This window comes from Coturnix japonica, chromosome 23 (genome assembly GCF_001577835.2).
Source record: "Coturnix japonica isolate 7356 chromosome 23, Coturnix japonica 2.1, whole genome shotgun sequence".
Classification (NCBI taxonomy): domain Eukaryota; kingdom Metazoa; phylum Chordata; class Aves; order Galliformes; family Phasianidae; genus Coturnix; species Coturnix japonica.
Window position 1 is genome coordinate 3,639,010 of NC_029538.1, and position 17,837 is coordinate 3,656,846.

Here is a 17,837-nt window from a genome sequence, read left to right on the forward strand (position 1 = left end):
GGGCACAGCCCCACTCAACACCTCACCCAAGCTGCCATCGATTGCTCTGCTGCAGGCACATCCCGTGGATGCTGGGAACTGCTGCCCTTCCCGAGCTCATGGAAAAATCAATGAGCTCATTACAATCACTGCACAGAACTGCACCGCTTGGCTGCGCTCCCCAAAGCCCCCTGTGCTGCCCAGACCCCCGGCCCATGTTACGACCCCCAGCTCTGCTCCATAGAAATGGGGGCTGCCACAGGTCCCCCCCAGCCCAGCCCCAGTATTGGGGTTTGCTCCAGAGCCTCACCCCAACCACTCAGTTTTGCTGCCCCCGGGGTGCTGAGCACCCCCAAAATCGAAGGGTAATGACGTCTGCAGCACTGCCCCGTGACTGGGGCAGGATGGGTGCAAACAGGGATGGGAGAGCAGCAAACAAAACCCTGCTGGCGGGGCTGACATCATGGAGCAAAGTGCTGCAGGACTCCCCATCCTGACCCCTCCACCTCACATCTCTTCCAGCCCCAGGCTGCTCCCACCCCATAGCTCCGCATGCCAAGGCCAAGCTGAACCCCAAAACGCTGACCCTGATTGCTATAAGATCCTGGGGGTGAGGGTCTGTGCCCTGAGCTGCTTGCTATGGGGCTGCAGCCTGGCAGGAGCCGGTGATAAATGGGCCTGCATCAGGCTGAGCCCTGCCCTGCCCCAGCTCTGTAATTATCCTGGGCAGCATCTGTAATTAGTGCCCTGATGTCATGGTGCTGGGCCTGGGCTGCCTCCCATGGTCCCTGCAAGCCCCATCTCGTCCTCCTGCCCCATGGCTCAGGGGTTGGGGGGGATTGTTCCCCCATAATGACACCCCCAGAAGATCCCAAACCCCTTGTGCCCCCCCCAGAACATGGCTGCAGCCCCACACCCATCCCATGCCTGGCAGCCGCCGGACCCACGTGTGCCCCAGCCCTATTTATAGCTGCCCAGCCGCCTGGGCCAGCTCCAGCACATTCCCCACACCGAGGGGGGAGCACCTCCCCCCAACTCCAAGCAGGACAGAGCTGGATCCATCCCCAGGAGGGAGGGCGGTTGCACAGCCCATGGAGCCAGCATGACAAGGAGTGGGGCCTGGGGGGCAAAAGTGCAGCATGAAATTGGCCCTGAATGGGCCAGAGCGCTGGATCTGACCCTAGAGCAGCTCTGGGTGCTCTGAACTGGAGCAAAGAGTGCTGGGGTGGCACTAGCACACGGCTATGGGCACCTATAGGGCATGCACACAGCATCCTGGAGAGCAGAGGGTGCTTTATTCCATTTATACTGTGCTCCCCATGTCCTGCACAGCCACTGCACCTCATCCTTCCCTCCAGCTCCCCACACCCCAGGCCCCATCCCCACCTCTAGCAGCTGTGCAGCGCCCGGGCAGCCCCAGTGACACTGAACTTTGCGCTCAACACCTCTGAGGGCACCCGTATCTTCTGCTCTGGCTGCTGCCCGCCAGCAAAGAGTGTGAAGGCTCCGGGCTCCAGCTGCCATTGCTGCATCCAGACGGCACGCTGGGCAGCCAGCACCACAAAGGACAGTTTGGTGGCACCACCAGCCTGTACGGCCACGCGGCGGAAAGCCACCAGCTGCCAGCGTGGCACCGGCACAGATGGCTGCTCCCAACGCAGGTACAGCTGCACCACCTGCAAGGAGGGGGTCAGCAGGAGGGACCCCAGCCCCATATGAGCCCCCCAGATGGCCATGGATGAGCAGAGCAGACACACTCACCTCCTCGCTGTCACGCGGCCCCGTGTTCTCCAGCACCACCGACACGGTGAGGTTGGCGCAGATGGGCAGCACTGGGGGGCTCAGCACCAGGTCCTGGTAGTGGAAGGTGGTGTAGGACAGCCCGTACCCAAAGGGGTAGAGAGGGGCCTCCTGCCCATAGTAGCGGTACGTCCGACCTTCCATGGTGTAGTTCTCCATTGAGGGCACCTATGGGCAGAGCAATGCCATCAGGAGTGAGCACGGTCCCCGGCGACTCCCCGTGGCCATGGAGGAGCTGTGCCCTGCCCTCACCTGGTGCATGCCTGCAGGCCACGTGGCTGGCAGCCTGCCTGCAGGGCTGGCCCCCTGCTCACCCAGCAGGACGCTGGCGATGGCCAGGCCAGTGGCCTGGGCAGGGAAGAAGCAAGCCAGGATGGCCCCCACACCATCATGTGCCTGCGCCCAGCTCACATCCAGAGGCCCCGCGTTGAACAGCAGCAGGATGACGGGGTGCCCAGCAGCTTCAGGAGAGGGGTTTCACTATGAGCACACGGCTGGCATTGCTTTGGGGTTGGGAGGGGGATGTGTGCCTTGTCCCCTACACACAGACCACGTGCAGTGCCCTACCTGCACGCACAGCATCCTGCAGCAGCTGCAGCTGGTGTCCAGGCAGGGACAGGTCCTTGCGGTCCCTCCCCTCCGTCTCCACATCTATCCCTGTTGGAGGGGGAACCAAGAGACACCCCACTGCACCCCATCCCCACGTTCCCCACATGGCAGTGTCCGTGCCCTGTGCTCCCACCTACCCGTCCCCAGGCAAACCAGCACCACATCAGCTCCCCGCACCGCATCCTCCACCTCATCCCGTGTGTATACCCTGCACTGTGGCTCCTGGCAGCCAGCGGCAAAGCTGACATTGGCTGGCAGTGTTTGCAGCCCCCTCCTGTGTGGGGCACAATGGGGTCAGTGCACCATGGGGAGAGCAACCCATCGCCCCAGGGAAGGGCTGAGAGGGGCTGAGCACAGCTGGGGGCTCACCGTGGTGTGTAGATATACTGTGGCTCTGGCACCGGTGCGTAGTCCCCAAACAGCACACGGGGGTTGTCTGCAAAGGGACCCACCACCTGCAGATGGGAAAGGGGTGAAGACAGGCACCCACAGCCCCGTGCCAAGGAGGGGATGCACCGCTGTGGAGCAGCCCAGGTCTCACCGCCAGGCGCTTGCCGTGCAGCTCACGGAGCGGCAGCGTGTCCCGCTGGTTCTTCAGCAGCACGAAGCTCTTGATGGCTGCCTCCAGAGCGAGGCTGCGGTGCTCAGGGCTCTGCACCACGCTCAGCTCCAGGCTGCTGTAGGGGTTCATGGCCGGGGGGTCGAACTCCCCCAGCCGCAGCCGTGTGTAGAAGAGGGGCCTCACACGGTCACGCAGCGTCTGCCAAAAGCCCAGCATCAAAGTCTTCATCACGCTTTGGGCACGGGACAATGAGGGCACAGGGCTCCTCAGCACCAACCTCCAGAGTGATGTTGCCCATGGCCAAGGCCTCAGGGATGTGCATGAAGACGTTCTTCTTCATGCCGTAGGACAGCTCCAGGTTGAGGCCGGCATTCACCGATGCTGGATTAGAGACAAAGAACCACTTGCCGTGGCCACGTGGCATGCGGGCACCCCGCTCCCATCACACCCACTCACCAATGGCCGTCTCCAGGAAGGTGTGTGTGTAACGGTGCCCCAGCAGGATGAGCTCCACAGCCCCTTCATCGCTCACCACGTAGCCCTCGAAGCCCCACTCGTCCCGCAGGATGTCTATCAGCAGCTTCTTGTTGGCACAGGCAGGGACACCATTGATCCTGTTGGAGAGGGGACAATGTGGATGGGGTAGTGCCATGTACTCCCCCCTGAGCCCCCCATGCTCTGTACCTGTTGTAGCTGCACATGAAGCTGTAGGACCCAGCACGCACACACGCCTGGAACTGGGGCAGGAAGGTGGTGCGCCAGTCCCGCTCCAGCACCTGAGAACACAGTGGCAGAAACAGTCAGCACTTGGGGGACACCCGCTGCCCCGTGCCCCCACCACACTCACCTTGGCATCAAAGCTGAGCCTGGAGACAGGGATGTTCTCAGGGCCACCGTGAACACTGAAGTGCTTGCAGCCAGCACTAGCCTTGATGTAGCGGGGGTGCTGACCCTGCAGCCCCAGCACGAAGCTCCTGGCCAGCTCTGCTGTCAGGTATGGGTCCTCCCCATATGTCTCCTGGAGCAGAGGGATGCTGGGTCACTGCGCTTCCACAGCCCTCCCACCCCCACAGCCCTCATGCAGAGCTGCTGCAGCACAGCCCTATGGGGCTGGATCCCACCCTGACCCCACCCCCATGCCAGCACCTGGTTCCTGCCCCACAGCGGGTGCCTCATGATGTTGAGCACAGGACTGAAGCAGCTGAGCCCCGTATGGTCATCGTAGCGGCCGGCAGCAATGAAGGAGTTGTGCTTGGCACGCACTTCGGTGGCCGTGGCGTTGGCCACTCGGTACACGAGCTCAGGGCTGCAGGGACAGCACGGGGGTGTCAGTGCACACAGGTGAGTGAAGGCTCCACCCCACAATGGACACCACCAGCCCTCGTACCTGAAGGCAGCGGCCAACCCCAGAGCTTGGGGGAAAGCTGTGGCCCACCCGGGCGCCTCCGCATCGCCCCGCAGGCACTCGGTGTTCCAGTTGTAGGGCCCGATGCCCAGCCGTGGGATGGGGGGAGCGGGGCCGTTCCCCAGGGCTCCCCCTCTCGCCATCTGTGGGCCCACAGGCGCTGAGCAGGAGCTGAGGGCTGTTCCCCCACCGCCCAGCGTGCCCTCACCTGCAGCACCATCTCGGCGGGGGTCAGCCGGCCCAGCAGATCCTCCAGGCGGCGGTGCCAGGGCAGCGTTGGGTCTCGGAAAGGAAAAGGCTGTGATTCAGCCCAACCAGGACCCGGCATCGTGCACAGCAGCACCAGCACGGCTCCGAACCACGCTGACACCACGCTGGGACGCATCGGGACAACGGCCCTCGGGGTTGGGACACACGGGACAGCAGCTCTGCACGGCATGGATCAGCTCAGCACATCGGGAACAGCCCCCTCCCGGCGTCCGCTGCGTGCTGCTGCTGGGGCGGAGCGCAATGCAGCCTGGCCCTAAACCAGAGCAGGTTCGGAGCGATCCCAGGCCACGGGGAATGGGAGGAGAATGACGGTGTGGGGAAAGCGAAGGGGTGCCGTGAGTGATCCAACCCAAACAGCCCCTCCATATGGATCCTCCCTGGTGCAGCCCCCATCTCTGCCAGGCGGCAGATGGCAGCAGCACGGCTGCGTTCTGGCTCCCAGCCCATCCCATCCCATAGAGCCCCTGGGCCAGGGCAGTTCCAACAACAGGAACCGGCAGAGCCACCCCGTGCAATCAGCCCGGCTCCAGGGAGCGCCCTGCTGCCCTGGGCCCTATCACTAACACTGGGCTTTATCACTAACCCTGCCCTGGGCTCTATTAGAGGCTGCCCCGGCCCAGCCCCAGGCTCAGGGCACCACCTGCCCCACATTCAGCCCCTCACACCAGAGATGCGTTGCCATCAGGACAAACAGCGGCAGCCCAGAGCTAAAAGCCAAGCCCGAACCACCAGCCCTCTACCCCACATCTCCCATTGCCATCAGGAGCTGCTCAGGACGCCTACGGGCCTCGCATGAGGCTGATGCGGCCTAGTTCCTCGCACAGACCCTGCAGCCCCCTCCCATCTCAGCGCCCGCCGGAAGCGGAGTCAGCTGACCGGCTCCGCGCGATGGGATTTGTAGGCGCACTGCGGTCACGTGATGCAAGGCATGCCGGGAAATGCGACCCACCCACGCATCACGCATGCGCACTCACCTCGCGCGTTGCACTGTGGGGCGCGTAGTTCTACGCTCGATGCGCAGCGCCAGAGAGCGAAGCGGCGCGGACTACAAATCCCGTAGTGCTTTGCGGCGTCGGTGTGTTGACAAGCGGGAGGGCCGGGTAGAGGCAACGGGCCGGGCAGGATGTCGCGCCAGGCCGGGCGGGGAACCGAGAGCAAGAAAATGGTAACGGCGGGGCCTGGCGGGGCCTGGCGGGTTAGGGGCCGGGCCCGGTGTAGGCCGCAGCCTGTTGTTCCTATGGCTTGGCCTACACTGCCCGCCCATTGATAGAGAGCCCTTCATAACGTCTATAAGGGAGTCGTTTGCAGGCTGGAGCCCATTGGGGCCCATAGTAGTGGGTGGAAGCTTCGTGCCTTGACACTGTAACAGCCCGGGGTGGGAGCAGCCCCATCCCCTCCATCCCCCTGTTTCCAGCTTCCAGGAGTCTAAAATGTACTAAAATGGCTTCAATCTTTAGCAATAATGGACCCTTCTCTGCATGTTGGTTGAGTTTCGAGTTCAAGGAGACTTCCACTTTGTCATTCAGGAGTGATGGGAACTTAATTAAGCTCGTATCTTAACAGGATGAAGGCTGAGCTGGAAGTAAAGCAAAGCAGCACCAAATCTGTGTCAATTCTTTAGCTCTAAAATGAAGCCAAATGAGCAGGAGCTGCCTGGCTCCTTTGCTGGCCCATTGGCCTCATGAATTACAATGACAAGATGGGATTCTCTGCCTCTTCTAACAAACCCGGTGTCTCTATGTTGAGTGTCTGTCTTGGCTTCATGTGAACTTGTTTGCAATGACTTGCAATCAGTGTTGTCACTTAACTCTGATGTTGTCTCTTTTCCCTTCCTTTCTGCCCGCCCTGCTGCTTTCATTCTGTAGTATTGGTATTTGCCATTCATTTCACCTTCTGCATCTATGCATCTCATGGTAGGTGATAGGCTTTTAATCTGAGATTAGATTTTCTCTAATGTTTCTGATTGCTGAAACCAAAAGCAGAAATGAAAGTCACGATGGCTTATTTGCTCCTGAACGCTTGCTTTGGGTTCTGTGGAAAGCTGAAGCTTATTGTAGCTTATTGTAGCCTTTGTTTTGCAGCCATGTAATCACTGATCTGCTTCATGGCTCCCAAAGGAAACGTGCTGTGAATCACAGGAGCTGTGGTGGTGGCTGTGAAAGGAGACACGATCCCATTGTGTCCTCTGTGCAGAGTGCAAGTAATACAGCTCCTAGCCTGGCACAGAGAGCAGGAATGCACAGCGTATCTGCTGACCTGACCTGGAACACTCCTTGCTCTTCCTCTTCTGGGTCTGAGGAGCTGATTGTAGTGTGTAATTTACACGCTTCTGTAACTTTCCAGGGTTGAGATGAGTACCACTTTTTTTGGCAGCAGAATATAGGAGATCTGTGAATGGACGAGCATGTTTTGTCCTGCTGAAAAGACCAAAAATGAGGTCTGGCCAACGTTGCCAATTGTTTCTGAAACAGAGAAGAGGCACAATCTGAGCTGCAGGACCCTTCACCTCCAGGTCATTGACTGAAAGAAATTCAGGTCCTTGGCAACTGCACGTTATTGCCTGGAGCTGGTCGGTACCATGTGTGAGATGACCTGGAGGTGCCATTCCAGTTATCTGGGAGTGCCCTCGTTAAGGCAGAGCAATGCTAAATAGCAGCTCACAAAACATGCTGAAAATGACTATGGAGTGTGAACAGCTTTCTGGTTTGCCTCTTCAGGTCAGCTGTGGGGCATGCTAATAGCAGTGCTTCTGTGGAGAGAGGGAGAGAACAAAAGTGCTTGAGTGCTCTCTTGTTCCAAGCAGAAAGAGGATTTCTCTTTCCAAGGAGGCTGAAGTTGCCTTGCCAAAATAAGAGCTGGGACCTCCTACTGCGCAGCAAATACCTTTGAGATGGCAGCTTTCTGTTCCCCTTCTCCAGGCCACCCGAAGCAGCAGCGCTGGATGTAGATGCAGCAGTGCTCTGTCGGTTTTCATTTTGGCTCGTGCTAATTCCTTTTTACCTCTGCTTAGAACTCAGAGCTCTTCACGCTGACGTACGGCGCTCTGGTCACCCAGCTGTGCAAGGACTATGAGAACGATGAAGACGTCAACAAGCAGCTTGACAAAATGTGAGTGGATCTGCTGCAGCGGAGCCTTGTAGGAGCTCAGGTTTGCTATGGAAACAAGGCAGACTGAATTTTACTCCCCAGCTTTATGCATTTCTTTCTCCACTGTTGTCTTCTGTAGGTGCTTGTTGTTTTTCTGAAGCCGTGCTCTTTAATCCCTACCCTGTGTTCCTCTTTGTTCTCACAGGGGTTACAACATAGGAGTTCGGCTGATAGAAGATTTTCTGGCCCGATCCAATGTTGGAAGATGCCACGATTTCCGTGAAACTGCAGATGTTATTGCAAAGGTAATTGTTAGAGCCCAGCTCCGTTGGGCTGTTAATGCTGCTTGCATTTATTCCAGTGGCACAGCCAGTGTGCGTGTGCTGGGTTTTATCATGTGAAGTCAAAGGATTTCAGATCAGATTCTAGTATAAAGAGAGAAATTGAACAGTGAGAAATACGTTCTGAAATGTATTTAGTAGGCAGCCAATAACAGAGTGTAACTAGCATCCTTGTTCATATTCTGTTTGACATAACAGATAGCATTTAAAATGTACCTGGGCATCACTCCAAGCATCACCAACTGGAGTCCTGGAGGAGACGAATTCTCTCTGATCTTAGAAAATAACCCCCTGGTGGACTTTGTTGAGCTCCCTGACAACCACTCCTCTCTCATCTATTCCAATCTGTTGTGTGGAGTGCTGCGAGGTGCCCTGGAAATGGTGAGCCAACATCTCTTTTCCAGCAGGATATGAATAATCCAGGTATATGTAGCACTGATAATTGGACTCTGATCTCTGAAGGGACTCTTGGTTACTCTGTAGGTGTTTGCTTGTCTAGGCAAAGTGCCTGCAGTCCACTGAAAGCCAAGATGTAGAAAGAAGGTGTGATCTTGAAGACTAATATGCACTTTCCTAGAGCTCTGCATTGCATATGGTGTCCTCAGAGTCCTTAAGTTGGTGCTTTAAGATCAGGCAAGAAGCTGCTACTATAAAGGAGATGACAGCTCTGCTTTTCTATCACCCAGGTTCAGATGGCTGTGGATGTAAAGTTTGTCCAGGACACGCTGAAAGGGGACAGCGTCACAGAAATAAGAATGAAGTTCATCAGGCGGATTGAAGACAACCTTCCAGCTGGTGAAGAGTGAATGACAACCCAACTTTAGGGCTGGAGGGGACCAGCTGGTGTTGGCCATTAGCTTTCATCACAGATCTGTAGGGATCTAGTACCCCTGTACATTCAGACTGACTCACTGACTGTTTAAGATGTTATTATATTCTTCTACTGTTACTTCCATTTTCCGTAGAGGACAATTATCTAGTTGCTGTTTGTTCCACAGGTTCATTCTGAAGCTTTTTCATAAGGTGATGTTGTTTTCATATCCCCCTGGGAACTCTTTCTACACTCAGTTTCTAATTGTGACCTTTGGTTGTGCAAGAGCTGCTGCTCAGACTCTAAAAGAGCTCCAGTCTGTCCAAACCTGAATCCAGGTTTTATAACTCGTATTGGAGACTAAGGCAAAAGAACCCACTGACTTACTGTTAACTGCTGTCCTTAAGAAGGGTTGGTTAGAATTCACTTGGAGATAAGTGCATAGCATTTCTGTAGACCAAAGTAGCTTTCTGTAGTTGGTAGTAGTAAAATACAGGCTTGACACGAAGGGGAGGAAAGCATCACACAGCACTGAGATTCAGGAGACCCTCGTGGTTCTTTCTGCTGTTTCTCTTCACAGCATTGATGAAAGCAGACACAGCATCACCTTCCTCCAACAGGACGTTGTGTGTAGTCTCACCATTCCCCTCTTGGAAGGGCAGAGCCAGTAAATGGTACAAGAAAACCACTGAGCATTTTAGATGGGAGAAAGGCACTCACAGCTCTAACAGCATTGCTATTCTGCAGCACGCGCAGCCCGAGGGCTGTGTGCTGACTGCACAGAACCAGAAACTGAGACTAACAACTGGAAGGTATTAAATGTGTTTCAGCAAGTATTGCCTGCTCTCCTGTTACAGCATATAAACACTGCACGATGCGGAGGGGGCGGTGGGGGGATATTCTTACACAGATGTTTAGGCTGGAGCAGAATTTCCCACGTTACTTGAATTGGCGAGCTGTGGCAGCCTGTAACACCTGCTGCTCTGCAGAACAAAGGCATAAAGTAGCATTATATCATACAAAGCAAGGTGATGGGAAATCAGCTTCCTCCACCACCATCCTATCAAGGCAGAAAACAGTCAGATATTCATTCTCAAATCGCTTTACGTAGCATGAAGGCACAAACCTGCAGAGAGAACCAGGAGCCTGAAGCTGTTGTCTGAAGTGCTACAAGAGGGGAGCTGATGGGCTGGATGCCTTTGTAGGTTTGTGCCTGAGTGTAAAGTGTGAGAGAGGAAGGTCCAGGTTGTGCTGCCATTTGTTGGGGGCCTCCATGTGAACACTGTCCTCACCCTTTTTGCCCAAGGGAGTCCTCCACCCAAAGGGTTTGGGGTGCATAGGTAGAAAAGCTCAGATGTTTCTCATTGTTGACCATTATAAAAATCATTTGAAGGTTGCATTTTAAGAGCTGTTGCATTAAAAGAATCCCGACGTCAACTGGTTTCCCTTTGCTTTCCTGGGTCAGAGGGGCTGCTGCAGGCAGTGTGGGGGTTCCTCCCTGCCCGGTGATGGGAGCCCAGCAGCAGGAATGTCTGCAGGGTATGTGAAAGCTGCTGCTGGGGGCAGCGCTGGGAAACCAGACAGTCAATGTTTGCTTGTTTGAGCAGCAGCCTTTTTCCGCCCCATGAATACCCCATACGTGTACATCAGCACAGACTGCTGTCAGCCCAGGGCTGCCTTACAGCACAGAGATGCTATTTGGGATCATTCACAGCAGAGAAAAGCCACATCGAGAGGCTGCTGGGCCCCTTCCCGTACCCTCAGCACAAGCACTGCAGTCATCAGCTCAACCCAGGGCGCAAAGCACTCAGTGCGAGGGCAGAGGGTGACGGCCCCTATTGGGCTCAGGGCTGTAGAATGGGAGCAGAGCAAAGCAGAGCAGCAGCTTAGAGCTCACAGAGGCTCCATCCCAAGCAGGAGGGGCCGGGGCCGGGCAGCAGAGCCGGCAGAGGGTGCTGAGAGCTCGCCAGCTCCAGCTCCAACCCGACTGCTCGCAGCCCCGAGGGCTGAAGGTGCGATACGCTGCTGCCTCTGTAGCCGTCCTGAGGGGTCTGCAGCCCCGGCTGCCCCTAGGAAGAGGATTTAAACACGGCAGGGTTGTCCCAGAGCCCTGGTGACATTGCGTTTTGGGACTGGGCAGGCACAGCGCTCAGGGGCTGTGCCACCTTCAGTCCCATCCCATGGTGGGGGGGAAGGATGGGGAGCAGATGGAGGCTTTGCACTGAGGGGCACCGAACTGCTGGTGCCAGGCACGGTGCAGCCAGGCACCCTGCCAGCAGCTCCTGTGCTGAAGGGGCTTTTCCCCTTGGCTGGAGCTGGTGAGCATCACAGCATCACATGCTGCCTGCTGGCCTGCAGATAGAAGCGAGGCTTGTAGCCAGCACAGCCCCAAAACACACCCAGCACAGCCCCAAAACAGCCACTGACTGCCCCCACATCCCCTGGGCTGCTCCAGGGCAGGAGAGAGCTCAGCACCTTGCAGCTTTCTCACTGCTGCTGCAGCCGAATTGGCCTCTCCATGCACCCAAATAGGGCTGTATGGCACTGCAGTACTCACATGGGGTCATCGTTCCTCCATCAACAAGCAGCAGGATGTGTGAGCTCCAACCCCAAAGGATCCTAAGAGTCAGGACCCCTTAGATGGGTCAGAACCAGCCCAGGAACTCTGGAAAAACAAAAAGCAAAAATGGCATTAAGCAAATCAGAACTGTCTATTACCAAGTAGCTCACTGTAGGCAAGGGAGAACATGCAAAAAGCTCTGTTTGAAACCTACTAAATATTACCATGTGCTGTTTATAGGAAACAAATGGGGAAAGGCATGCTGCATCCATAAAAGCCCGAACATGGTTGGAGTTGGACTGAAGCCTTTCCACGGCTCTAGGTTATTGAATACCCTCCGCTTTCATGTGGTGCCAGCCCTGACCCCTGGACACATACCACGAAGGGGAAAGTTGACTTGTGGGAATAATAGACATTCCTGATGAGCAATTTAACCTGGCAGGAGGAAAGGCAGCTTTCAGCTCCTCGTATCTGTGTGATATCTGTGTGACAAGAGGGAAAAGCACTCCAAAGGGAAGGGGCTGTAGGACCCCAGGCAATGGGTCCCCTCTTCAAGACCATATCCTGAACCCATGCCCTGCTCTGGGTGCTGGCACTTGGTTTTGCAGATTTGCTGCAGAGAGAACAGGAGCTTTTCCATCTCTCCTCCTGCAGAGGAAGGGCCACAGAGCAGAGCTGGACACACAGTGCTGCTAATCCATCCCAGGAGGGTTTGAGCTCCCAGCTCTCAGGGCTCTGCTTCTGCTCTGCCACTGCTGGGATGGGGATCTCTTTGGGAGGGACACATCTCCAGCCTGCTGTCCTCACTGCTGGGGCAGCTCCTGCAGCTGTCAGCCAGATGTGCAGTGCTCACTGGGGCTGCATAAAAAGATGTTCCCCCCCCCACCATGGCTCAAGCACAGGGATGGCAGCTCCCCAGCAGGGTCTGCAGCCCAGGGATATTTCCCCAGTGGATATTTGTGTCACATCCCTCATCCTTCCCCCAACACAGAGATGGGGGCAATACCATTCTCCTAAGCTCTGCTCACCAGGAACCCCCCCAGCTTACCGTGCTCATCTTTGGGTTCATCATCTATTCTTCCTCCTCATTATTTGCTCTTCATTCTTCCTAGGAAAATAAATAAATAAATGGGAAAAAACCAGCCCCAGCCTATACTTGCAAGCAGCCTGCTGTCTCCTGACTCATAGAAAGGCTAAAGGCAAAAAGCAAGGTGCTGCAAGAATGGACCAGCCCTGCTTTGCTGAGGGTCTTTAATTACAGGCACTGATTGCTCCTCAGCCTCAGGTTGGGCTCACAGCTGTGCCTGGAGGGGCTCAGCCCAGCAATGTGGGGACCACCCCCTTCCCTTTGGCATTTGGGCTCAGCACCATCCCTGGTGAATGAACAAACCCAGATTTCTAAGCAGGATCCCATTGAGTCACAGCTTAAGCAAACCCCAGGGGTGGGAGGGTTATGGGGGGAGCAGTGCTGGGTGCTTGGGGCTATTACAGCCAGGCTATTACATCAGGCTTTATGGCTGCTGGAGAGCCAGCATCCTTTGCTCCCAGCCCGAGGCAAACCAAGAAAAGGTAGCATTACAGTTTTAATTAGCACCTTAATTATTGTATGAGGATCTGCCTGCACCTGTGTGGGTATGACGGAGGGAAATGGTGAAGTGCTCTGTATGTCCTCCAGCTGCACTCAATGGGGTTGTAGGGTGTGGAGCTGTGGGCAGCACAGAGCAGAGCTCACGTTGCTGGGTTAAATCTGCCCTCCAGCAGCTCAGGGCTCAGCCCAAGGCTCTCACCATCCCTATGCATGGGAATAGGGCACTGGTGCTGGTGCCAGCAGGTGGCCGTGGGCTCCAGGGGGCTCCTCCTCATGGTTTGGGGGTTGAAATCAATGCCAGACCACAGCACCACAGCCTGGAAAGGCAGGATGTGGCCCAACCCTGACCCCATTCCCATCCCATCCCACTGTGGCTCAGACAGACCTGACCCGGATGGCTGTGGTGGAGGCCTCAAAGCCATTAAGTGAACAGAGAGAGGAGAACAACCACGTGAGCATTTAACAGCATTCCCTTCCCTAAGCAAAGCACAGCCCCGGAGCTTTCATCTCATCCCAGAGCCCACTGACATCCCTGCACGCTGTGCCCGGCCAAGACATGGGAATGCACACAGGGAAAGTGCTCACCAGAACAATGTCCTGGGTTTTTTTTCAGCACAAAAAAACTTGGTTTTTGCTTTAATTAGAGCCGGCGCTGACATCCGAAGGCTCGGAGGGTTTGCTGGGCATGGGGCTGCCCTGCCCCAGGCTCTGTCTCTGTGTGTCTATCCTCATAGTGAGCACCATATGGGCACCCTCTGCCCATCCCCAAGCTCAGTGCCTTGTAACAGCCACATCACTGCTCCCACAGCAGCCAGATAATGCTGGGAAGGTGCTGGAGAACAGGGGGTCCCATGGAGGGTGGTTGGACATGGAGCCTGGAAACCAAATGGATTCCCTGAGTGTGGAGCACTGGGATGTCCTGGTTGGATCCCTCTCTGCCCAGCACACAGCAGAGAGGCAAGGAGCTGCCCTGGGCTCCAGCACCCCCCAAAGTCCTTCAGCCTCCCACCCTCAGCTCCAGCATCCCCCATCCTCCACTTCTGCATCCCTCCTTCAATCCTGGACTCCATAGCATCCCATAGGCCCCACCATCCCATGGGCTCCAACATCAAGCACGGGCAGCAGCATCCCAAGGGCATCAAGCATCCTATATGTGCCAACATCCTATGGGCTCCCTGGCTGCCAGCATCCCTCAGTATCATGCATCCCCCAACCCCAGGCTCTGGCATCCCATATCCTTCCATCCCACCTCCCCCTCCCCACCTTTGGCTGCTTAAGGCAATGCCACAGTGCTGGGGAATGCAGTGTTAACATGGAATGAGGAAGCAAGGAGTGGGCACAGACAGCTTGGCACAGGCCATGGAAAATGGAGGCCTAGAGAAATGTGACAGCAGGCTGGACTGGCTCGCGGTACCACACAGGCGTAGTTAAGCCTTCAAGCCTGCCATTGTTCTCCCCTAATTATTCCCACTCCCTGAGTATTACACCCCATAATTCAGGAAAGCTGAGTAATGGAAGAAACAACAGCAATTTTAATCTCTCAGTACCGGTGGTCTCCACCAAAAAAATGCTTTCAAGAACTCTGTGGTCTCCACTTCCTCCAGTTGGTGAGCGGTGAGGGGAGGGAGCGTCGGTCACTGCTCCAGGAGTGGGACTGAATGGGACCTCGATGGCGCCGGGAGAAGAGAGATGGGAGAACCCCACAGGTACCGTGAGCCCTGTGATGGTGGTGGGGGGTGAAGCTCCATTGGGAGTGGGGGTAAATGATGGGGATGTGGGGTGGGATGGATATGGGGGTGTGGGGTCAGAGCTGGGGATGTGAAGACAGATATGGGAAGAGCTGGAGCTGGGGACATGGGATCAGATGGATTTGTGATATAGGGTAGGATAGAGCTGGAAATGTGGGGACAGACAGAGCTGAGGATATGGGAACAGCCACATCTGGGGACATGGGGACAGACGGAGCCAGGCACGAACCCGCCTTGTGCCATCAGCATCTTATCTCCTGCTCGTGGCTAAACTGCAGAGAAAAGAACCGGGCATCCTGCTTTTGGACAGAGAATGTTTTCCTTAATGGGAACTTGCTTGAAGGAAAAAAACAAACCCTCCTCTCCCTTGAAATGCTTTTGTTGTTTGACACGAGCCACAGCAGGTCTGTGTTTGGGTCAGTGAGATTTTGGTATCCCTGGTGCGAGGAATGAGAGTGGCCACAGAGTGAAGGCAATCCCAACTGGGCTGGAGGAGCCTGGGGGCGGTGGGACCCCACGCCATCCCCATCCACTGCTATGGGAGTTACTGTGCTCACAGCACAGGGTTGGGAGTGGGAGGACTTGAACGAGATGATCTTATTGATTTTACCAGCCTTAATGATTCTGTGATTCTATGAAGATCCCTTTGTATTTCAGCACATTGCCCATCAGTGACATTCAGGGCTGCTCAAAGCACCAAACTTGCCCAGCTCTTCCTGCAGGCCCAGCAGCTAATGAACCTGCAGTCAATTAAAACAAGTGTTTTCCTTTCTGTTTGATGTTTCAGCAGCAGTCTAAAGCTCAGGACAAGTGAAGAAGCAGCTCACGAGGCCAAGAGGGGACAGTCACAGCCCAACCCATAGGGCTGGTAGCACTGTGCAGTGCAGCCAAGCAGATGGAGTGGATGCTTTTGGGACCTGGAGTGGTCCCTGAGGTGCCCAGCGGTGGCACAGGGTGGCTCAAGCAATAGAAGGGTGCGTGTTGCCTCTGTGTGGTCCTCATCCATCTGGATGTACTTACAGCAATCCTGCAGCAATTGTGAAAAGATCAAAACTCGTCAGGCCAACCTTGAATCCCAGCACATTTTTGGCATATTTGAGGACTGGTGTCTCAAACCTGACAGCAGGGAGGGAACGTGGCTGGCATCACCATGAAACCTCAGCACAGCAGCCCATGAAGATGCTCTGCCCCACATCTGGCTGCAATGGGCACGCAAAGCCCCTTCCCTGCAGGGGCACGAGGTCTCTGCACAGCACTGCCCTGGGGTTAATGACTGACCAACACCTTCAGCCCTGCACAGAGCTGCTCTGAGAGGTGTGGGGCTGTGCAGTTCATCATCACCTCCATCCTTACAGGGATGTATGGCCGGAGGATGCAGAGCGCTGCCAGCACTGCTGAATGGCTCAGTCATGGCAGGAGTGGGCTCTCCTGGCTGTTCCCCTGAGCTGCCTGGAAAGGGGCCACGTTCTGCTTTACAACTAAAATAACACATTATTTCATAGAGGGCCAGAGCTGCCGGAGTGGAGCCATCGCTGTGCTCCTGGTAGTGTGGGCACAGGGAGCAGCAATGCTGGGGGAGGAGGGGATCAACAGGGGCTGCTGTGTCCCCAAGTCACCTGTCCCCATTGGGGCCCAAGACCCCCCCAGTCCTGCACCCATCTATGGGCTGGGCTGAGCTCTGTGTGCTGCTGCCCCACACCATGCTCTAGGCACAGCAATGCCCCACTGCCCAGCTTCCCATGGGAAAGTGGGGCTGTGCCATGCTCCAGGCTTCCCATCCCAGGGAATTCAATGGGTCGAGCCCATGCCCCACTCACACGTCTGCTTCAGATCCCATTGAAAATGGCCCATTCCACCCCTGACCCGTTGACAGCCCCAACAATAGTGGGGCAGATAAAAATCATAGAGAAACAAGTGCACTTCCCTGGGCAGTGCTGCTCACAGTGGAACCCAATGGGGCCAGGGCTGAACTCTACCCAACCTCAGCACCCCTGTGCACCCCAAAAGCACCCACAGGTGTTGGTGCTGTGGAGCAGAAGGGAGCACAGATCCCAGCTCTGTGCTGCAGCTGGACCTCCTTGGAGAGCGACCCCCATAAAACGAAGCAGCAGCTGTTCGCAGGATAATAAAACATTATTTTCTTTTCTCTTTTAAAGCTGGTTTACTGCAGCAAGGTTTCAGCAGCACAGCGGCACGCCAGCAGCAGCAAAGCCATCATAAGGATGCTTTGGGCAGGTCAGTGCCTTCACCCTATGGGAAGGGCTCCCAGCACCCATGGGAGCACCCAGATGTGCAGCATAGACCCAATGGGGTCCCCATCCTGGAGCAGGAGCACCCAGAGGGATGCAGCCCTGGAGGCAGATTTACAAGCGAGCAGCCAGGGGTGTTTATGGTGGGCTGGAATGCGTGCTCTGAGCACGTGATGAGTTTACAACGTGCCAACATGTGGATTTATTTCCAGCCCACTGGCAGTGAGTTAATCACAGGAGGTGCATGGAGAGGTGACAGGGAGAGGTGGCACTGGGTGATGCTGTGGGTGCTCACAGGAGCAGCTCACCCCCATAGGAACACTAAGCTATTTCCAGCTGTATCTTACAGCAGGGTTTGCATGTGGCTGCTTGGAATTCACAGTACTGAGTGGTAACGGGGGTCACTTCATCCTTGGTGCCCACCCCACTGAATGGGGATGCTCAGTGCTGAGCAGCGCTTCCCTCTGCCATCCCATGGGGTGAGGATGGGCTGAAGGGCAGCAGTGGCTGCTGTGCTCCCTGCACAGCTCCCTTTTTAACCTCATCTACTCCTCTGCTTTGCACCCACAGTGCTGTCCCCAAACAGGGGCTGGAAGCTCCCACCTGCGCCATCCCCCTGCAGCACAGGGAGCCTTGGAAATGGGAGGCGAGTGCAGTTTTTCCATGCATATGTATATAGGAGGGGAACCAGCTGCCAAAGTAAATACAACCCTTCCCTTTCCAAAAATGTCCTCCAGGAATTGTAAAGGATCCTGGAGCAAGCATTCTGTCTCAGATCCTTTATGCACATAAAGCAGTTTCAATGGAGCTCTGGCAAAAAAAACCCCC

General features: G+C 55.8%; 2 protein-coding genes and 1 long non-coding RNA gene across 4 annotated transcripts; 1 reads left to right on the forward strand and 2 right to left on the reverse strand.

The window, feature by feature from the left end:
• Nucleotides 1–1,254: 1,254 nt before the first annotated feature.
• LOC107323912 (probable beta-D-xylosidase 2) lies at nt 1,255–5,484 on the reverse strand. Its single transcript, XM_015883431.2, has 14 exons — nt 4,564–5,484; nt 4,338–4,498; nt 4,097–4,256; nt 3,798–3,968; nt 3,635–3,726; nt 3,407–3,564; nt 3,228–3,331; nt 2,930–3,148; nt 2,758–2,843; nt 2,526–2,662; nt 2,347–2,436; nt 2,032–2,240; nt 1,741–1,947; nt 1,255–1,655 (listed from the first exon to the last, which is right to left on the reverse strand). Exons 1-14 carry the CDS (start codon nt 4,792–4,794, stop codon nt 1,368–1,370), a joined length of 2,313 nt encoding a protein of 770 aa, XP_015738917.1. The 5' UTR covers nt 4,795–5,484; the 3' UTR covers nt 1,255–1,367.
• A 145-nt stretch (nt 5,485–5,629) lies between these two features.
• TRAPPC3 (trafficking protein particle complex 3) lies at nt 5,630–10,301 on the forward strand. 2 transcript variants are annotated; one of them, XM_032448964.1, is made up of 6 exons: nt 5,681–5,790; nt 6,491–6,538; nt 7,636–7,733; nt 7,918–8,017; nt 8,252–8,434; nt 8,740–10,301. In XM_032448964.1, the coding sequence occupies exons 1-6, from the start codon at nt 5,749–5,751 to the stop codon at nt 8,857–8,859; spliced, it is 591 nt and encodes a 196-aa protein (XP_032304855.1). In that variant the 5' UTR covers nt 5,681–5,748; the 3' UTR covers nt 8,860–10,301. The 2 variants fall into 2 exon arrangements, with proteins under 2 accessions (XP_015738919.1, XP_032304855.1); XM_015883433.1 differs by lacking the exon at nt 6,491–6,538 and having other exon boundaries at nt 5,630–5,790.
• On the reverse strand, nt 9,095–12,635 carry LOC116654348. Its single transcript, XR_004309533.1, has 2 exons — nt 12,473–12,635; nt 9,095–11,529 (listed from the first exon to the last, which is right to left on the reverse strand). It is a non-coding gene; the product is annotated as an uncharacterized LOC116654348 (long non-coding RNA).
• Nucleotides 12,636–17,837: the final 5,202 nt, after the last annotated feature.